At 32.0% G+C, this 6,000-nt stretch overlaps 1 protein-coding gene across 1 annotated transcript; it reads left to right on the top strand.

Annotated features, from left to right (window-relative positions):
* The first annotated feature begins 1,334 nt into the window (after nucleotides 1-1,334).
* Nucleotides 1,335-1,996, top strand: LOC112692917. Its single transcript, XM_025567741.1, has 2 exons — nucleotides 1,335-1,740; nucleotides 1,812-1,996. Exons 1-2 carry the CDS (start codon nucleotides 1,335-1,337, stop codon nucleotides 1,994-1,996), a joined length of 591 nt encoding a protein of 196 aa, XP_025423526.1.
* The last annotated feature ends 4,004 nt before the right edge of the window (nucleotides 1,997-6,000 follow it).

The raw sequence follows: 6,000 nt of genomic DNA, 5'->3' as shown, positions 1-6,000 counted from the left end.
AAATTGCTATAATTCGAAATAATGATATTGATAACAGGTGGGTAGTCCCTTACAACCCACTGTTGCTTAAAATATTTGACGCACACATAAACGTGGAACAGTGTAGCTCTGTAAAATCAATAAAATATATTACCAAATATATAAACAAAGGTAGTGATCAAGCTACATTTAGTTTATACTATCGAAATGAAGTGGAACAATTTCAATCTGATCGATACATATGTAGTTCTGAAGCGGTTTGGCGTATTTTATCTTTTGATGTACACGAACGAGCGCCTGCTATTATTCACTTGGCAGTTCACTTAGAGAATGGACAAAGGGTTTTTTTTACACAACATAATGTCAATGACATTGTGAACAATCCACGTGATACTACATTGACTGCTTTTTTCAAATTATGTGCTAAAGACGAATTCGCTAAAACCATAACATATGACAAGGTTCCAAATTATTATACTTGGAACTATCAAAAATTTCCAACGACGAAAATTAGGAACCCCCGTCGAAAATCATCCTGGGGTAAAAAAAACTGATACCCTTGGCAGAGTGTATGTAGTTCATCCGAATAACAGTGAATGTTTTTACTTAAGAATGTTGCTCCACGTGATCAAAGGTCCAATTTCTTTTGCAAGTCTACGAACTGTGCAAGGAGTGACGTATGATACATTTCAAGAAGCATGCAAAGCAATGGGTTTGTTAAAAGATGATTTACAATGGGAAAACACATTATCTGAAGCTACTGTATGTTGTACTTCACCGTCTATAAGAAATTTATTTGCCATTTTGATAGTATTTTGCCAAGTAACAGACCCGATAAGGCTTTGGCAAAATCATCGTGCAAGTATGGCTGAAGACGTATTGTTTCGAAAACAAAAAGAATGTCCATCAGATAATATAAATTACGATAAAAATATTTTTAATGAAGCTTTACTTGAGTTGAATAAAGTGGTGCAATCAGTTTCTGGCAAAAATATCACTGATTTTGGATTAATTCTATCGAACAATATAGATCTGAATACCAATACTGAATACTTGCGAGAGACGTCCTACGATAGTGTCCGTCTATTACAGGTCGTTCAAAATGAGAGACGTTTAAACTTTGATCAGAAAACGGTTTATGACGCAGTAATGACATCTATTTATAATTACGAAGGCAAAATATTTTTCCTTGATGTCCCTGGAGGTACAGGAAAAACATTTTTAATTAACTTATTGCTCGCCAAAATAAAAACAGACAGAAAAATCGCTCTTGCTGTGGCTTCATATCTGGAATTGCAGCTACGCTTTTAGAAGGTGGTCGAACTGCGCATAGCACTTTCAAGATCCCGCTAAAAATGTCCTACGATGACACATCAAGTGTCTGTAATATATTCAAACAAAGCAACACTGCTCAATTGATGCGGGATTGTGTATTCATTGTTTGGGACGAAGCATCCATGACCCACAAAAGCTCGGTTGAGGCATTAGATAGAACCTTGCGGGACTTACGTAATAAAAATACATTAATGAGTGGCTGCACAGTCTTATTTTCTGGAGATTTTCGTCAAATCTTGCCAGTTGTAGTAAGAGGAACGAGAGCTGATGAAGTCAATGCATCATTAAAGAGATCTTACATTTGGCCAGACATAACTAAATTGAAACTTAAAACTAATATGAGAATATTATCATCTGACCAAGGAAATAAAACTTTTGCTGATGCTTTACTCCGTGTTGGTAATGGTCAGTCACTGACTAGAAATGGTAAAATTGATCTGTCTGAGCTTTGTTTTTTGATGTCTAATTTTATGGACCTAATTGAAAATGTTTACCAGATTTACCTAATATTTCGACTAAAACGACAAGTTGGTTTCAAGAAAGAGCAATATTGTCACCAACTAACGATCAAGCCAATAAAATAAATGACATGATACTGTTAAAATTCAACGCACCAACAAAAGTTTACTATTCCATTGACACTGTTTTAGATGCAGAGGAGGCGATACCATTATCCAACTGAATTTTTAAATTCTTTATCACCTTCAGGGACCCCACCACACAAATTAATTCTAAAAATAGGGTCTCCTATAATTTTACTTCGTAACTTAAGTCCACCTAAATTATGCAACGGTACAAGATTACAAATAAAGTCTTTAAAAAACTGTCTGCTTGAGTGTATAATCCTTACTGGCTGCGGAGCTGGGGAAATGGTCTTGGTTCCTAGAATACCAATGATACCAACCAATTTGCCATTTCAGTTCAAACGGCACCAATTTCCCGTGAAATTAAGCTTTGCAATGACTATTAATAAGGCACAAGGTCAAACATTAAACGTTGCAGGTTTAGACTTAACCGTCCAGTGTTTTTCCCATGGTCAATTGTACGTAGCTCTGTCACGTGTCACATGCAAACAAAATCTATTTGTGATGGCCCCAGAAGGTGAGACACTTAACGTGGTGTATCCAGAAATATTTAATACTTAAGACAAATTGATATAATTAACAAAAAAAATAAAAATCATACATCATACATCATAACGAAACAAATATATTCCACACGTATATAAAACAAATTAATCAAATTAAATATCTGATATAATTCATATCAAACTTTTCACATATTCCTAAACATATATAAATGTACTGAAATCTAGCAATAGCAAAGCATTGCCGGGTCAGCTAGTTTTTAATAAAACAATAAATACTTCATCAGGTAAAAAGGGATCGGGGCGCAATCGTGGTGTAATAAGTCAGATCAAAAAAGGAAAAATAATTTATTCAATTATTGCGCAATCGTGTTGCAGCCATAAGTGTTGACCAGAGATACCAAACATGCGACAGTGCATAAAAATCGACGTTTTTATAATTTTACCATTATATATAACTATTGTATATGGCTGGTGGGTACTCGATCACATATTACCAAGTTGTGAAGTTCCGAGAGTTCACTTTTATGGTCACAAAACTTTGTGATGCAATTATGAAATCACCCTGTTTATCTTGGATTCAAAACTGGTCGAACTATAAGCACTAATCACAGCGAATAGTACATTCTAGCATTAACTATCAATAAACTTTTTATGACCACTCAAAGGTCGCCTTAAAAAAAAAATCAAATTTTAACAATTTTTTAAACATGATTAACGATAACAATGAAAACCATACCAAACATACCATTACCAAACCCATTTAATTATATTCATTTAACATAATAATAAAATAGGTAACCTATTTGTTTAGTATGTATTTACATTTTATTTAACTTTATTAATTTTAATCGTTGTTGGACTCTTGCAAATGGAAAAATTTCTTTTGAATATTTTAATTGTGTTATATTTTTGATAAAATATGTACTTGGGCCAATATGTTCGTATTTATTAATTTATAAGTTTAGTAGATAACATACTAAACGTGCAAGTTTTGAGCGAATAAACGCCAAAACGCGTGATAAAATACACTAATATTTAAGAAGAATTGATAGATAAATTCTGAAAAATGCTTTAAAAACTTGAAAAATTCCATTAAACAGCAAAATAAGCCCTAAAAATGCATTTAAATTTAAATTTGTTAAAATGAAAAAAAAAAATGCAAAATAAAAACTACATTAAATTAATCAGTATCACTTAAAACACATTTTCTGCTTACGGACCTAGAAGCATTAGAAAAAAATATGCATTTGCAACAAAATTCCAGCCCAATTGATCATATATACCCATTGCATAGAAAAATGCAGCAGTGAACTGAGGTTCAAATTCGTGTTTAGCGAAACCCAACTTATAATTTTTTTTCATAAATTCTTCGAGTCACAATTTTTTTTATTTAACGGGGAAAAATAATAAGCTTATACACGCAGCCATACGCAGAATAATTTTTTTGAAAGTAAATAACACATATTAATTCACAGTAGTGATTTTTTTGGGAGAGGGAACAGTGAGTCTAAGCCTCCCACAGGTCCCAAGTTTAAACTGTGATAAATCATTCGTTTAGGACGTTCGGGTTTAAAATTGTATGTAATATTTCTTTCATATAAACTCGTATAAGAATTACATTTTAAGTAATAAACTATTAATTAGTTGAACATTTTTGTATCTTAATATATTGTAAGGTAATATCAAAGTAACCCTTCATAATTTTTTTTAAAACCCACCACTGATAATATAATTATAAAAACAATTATCAAATATCTTCTAATTATAAAATTCTACTTTATATTTATAACATGTTGTCATATAAATAAACAACAGAAACGTCCAATTTAATACAAATATTTACATTTCACTAATAACCATAATATACCATTCGAATTGTTCAAATAAAATTCCACATTACTGCAACTGTCATGGCTAATGTAAATGTATCAGAGTAATACATAATTTAGATTAGTAGAAATACGTTAATTAAACTAATTATTTTCTTCGGTGAGCATTAGATCATTATTAGAAATTTTTAAGTATACGCATAAATCGCACGAGAACCGATATAATAAAATGTGTCTCAAAATGTTTTTGGAAAAATTTTAAAAGTGACTTTTTCAGGAAAAATATACTTATTGTTAGGACCAGATGTAGCATAAATAGTCGTCATATAGGCCCTGTTTATTAAATACACGTCTAGAATAGAAGCTATTATAAAATGACTTCTATTTATTATAATATATTTATCGAAATAATTGAAATAAAATAATTATTTTTAATATTTGTCGTAGTAAAAACGAGTTAAAATAAATATATTTCAGTTTTAGGTAAGAATAATTTTTAAGTAGATTATTTTTTTTATTCGATACAGAATTTGTTGCTTCTTTAAACTGGACGTCCTAGGTCAAAATTTATAGCATTTCAAACAGTAAGTCATTAAAAACTTTTTTCGCTTTACTCATAATATTTACATTGCACGCATACACACCACACATACGTAAATACTACAAGTACTACGGATTTATATTTATAAAGTACTAATTAAGTACTCACTGCAATTCCGATGTGTCGTTCCAAACGAATCACGACTATGTCTACTTAATTAAAATATTAAACATATTTGACTTTGATTTTTAGTCGTGACAAATGAGTTTTGTTTGATCACCGCTATTTTAATACGGTACATGCACTCATAATATAAATACTTAATTTACCCACGTATAGTTATAAGTCGGTATATTTATATTTTTAAAGTGTGGTATTGTCGTTTGTTGTTGAACCAAGTGGAAAATAATATATTACAATATTACGTCCGAGCGTTTTCAAATTCACAAAGCAGCTGCGGGAGAAAAATCGTGTACACGTACAGTACTGTATTGTACATTATAATGCGTCATAAATATAATATTAAATGTTTATTCTCACGTTAATTAATATTCTCATCACGATTCGGGCCACGGAAGTTTAAAATTAACCTAGTTACCCATATACTCTTATTTACAAAACGGAATCGTAATAGAAATGGAAATATGATTATATATTGCTTGTCCAGATAAACGGAACGACATAACATTATGATAAACGTGTGCGCATTGTATAATTTGTAGCGACTTATGTTCACCCATCCAGAACTTTAAACGTATTACATTATAATATTCAAGTCTCATAAAATCCTCGGAAAATACTACACCGACGTTGTTATACGTTGGTCGCTGAACAACACCATCAGTCTTCATCTCTATCCATCTGCTTCGTCCCGAGTTCTGGCTTCCTATTATAAACAGTGATTTTTAATCGTCCTCCTCTCCGACTGTGCGTCGACCCGAATATCTATTAATACGTTGTGCAGTAAATAAGGGAATTATTAATATGAAAATCAGAACAGCCAATTATGTTATGAAAAATCCAATATATTATTGCGCGTATAACATTCACGAAGGGGCTATAAATAAAATACACTACGTCTCCTAAATAATAATGATTAAAGGTGCGATCCCATGGCGCGTGATTAGCCCGTGTGACGCCGCGCGCGCACGTCACACGATCCCGCGGTGCATTTCTCGGCGCACTTTCCCAGCGTTTATTACGGGCCACAACATATTTCCTTGGGC

Source organism: Sipha flava, unplaced genomic scaffold (assembly GCF_003268045.1).
Source record: "Sipha flava isolate LNK unplaced genomic scaffold, YSA_version1 78_pilon_pilon, whole genome shotgun sequence".
NCBI lineage: Eukaryota > Metazoa > Arthropoda > Insecta > Hemiptera > Aphididae > Sipha > Sipha flava.
Note: the sequence above shows the minus strand (reverse complement) of the source record. Positions and strands in the feature narration are given on the sequence as shown.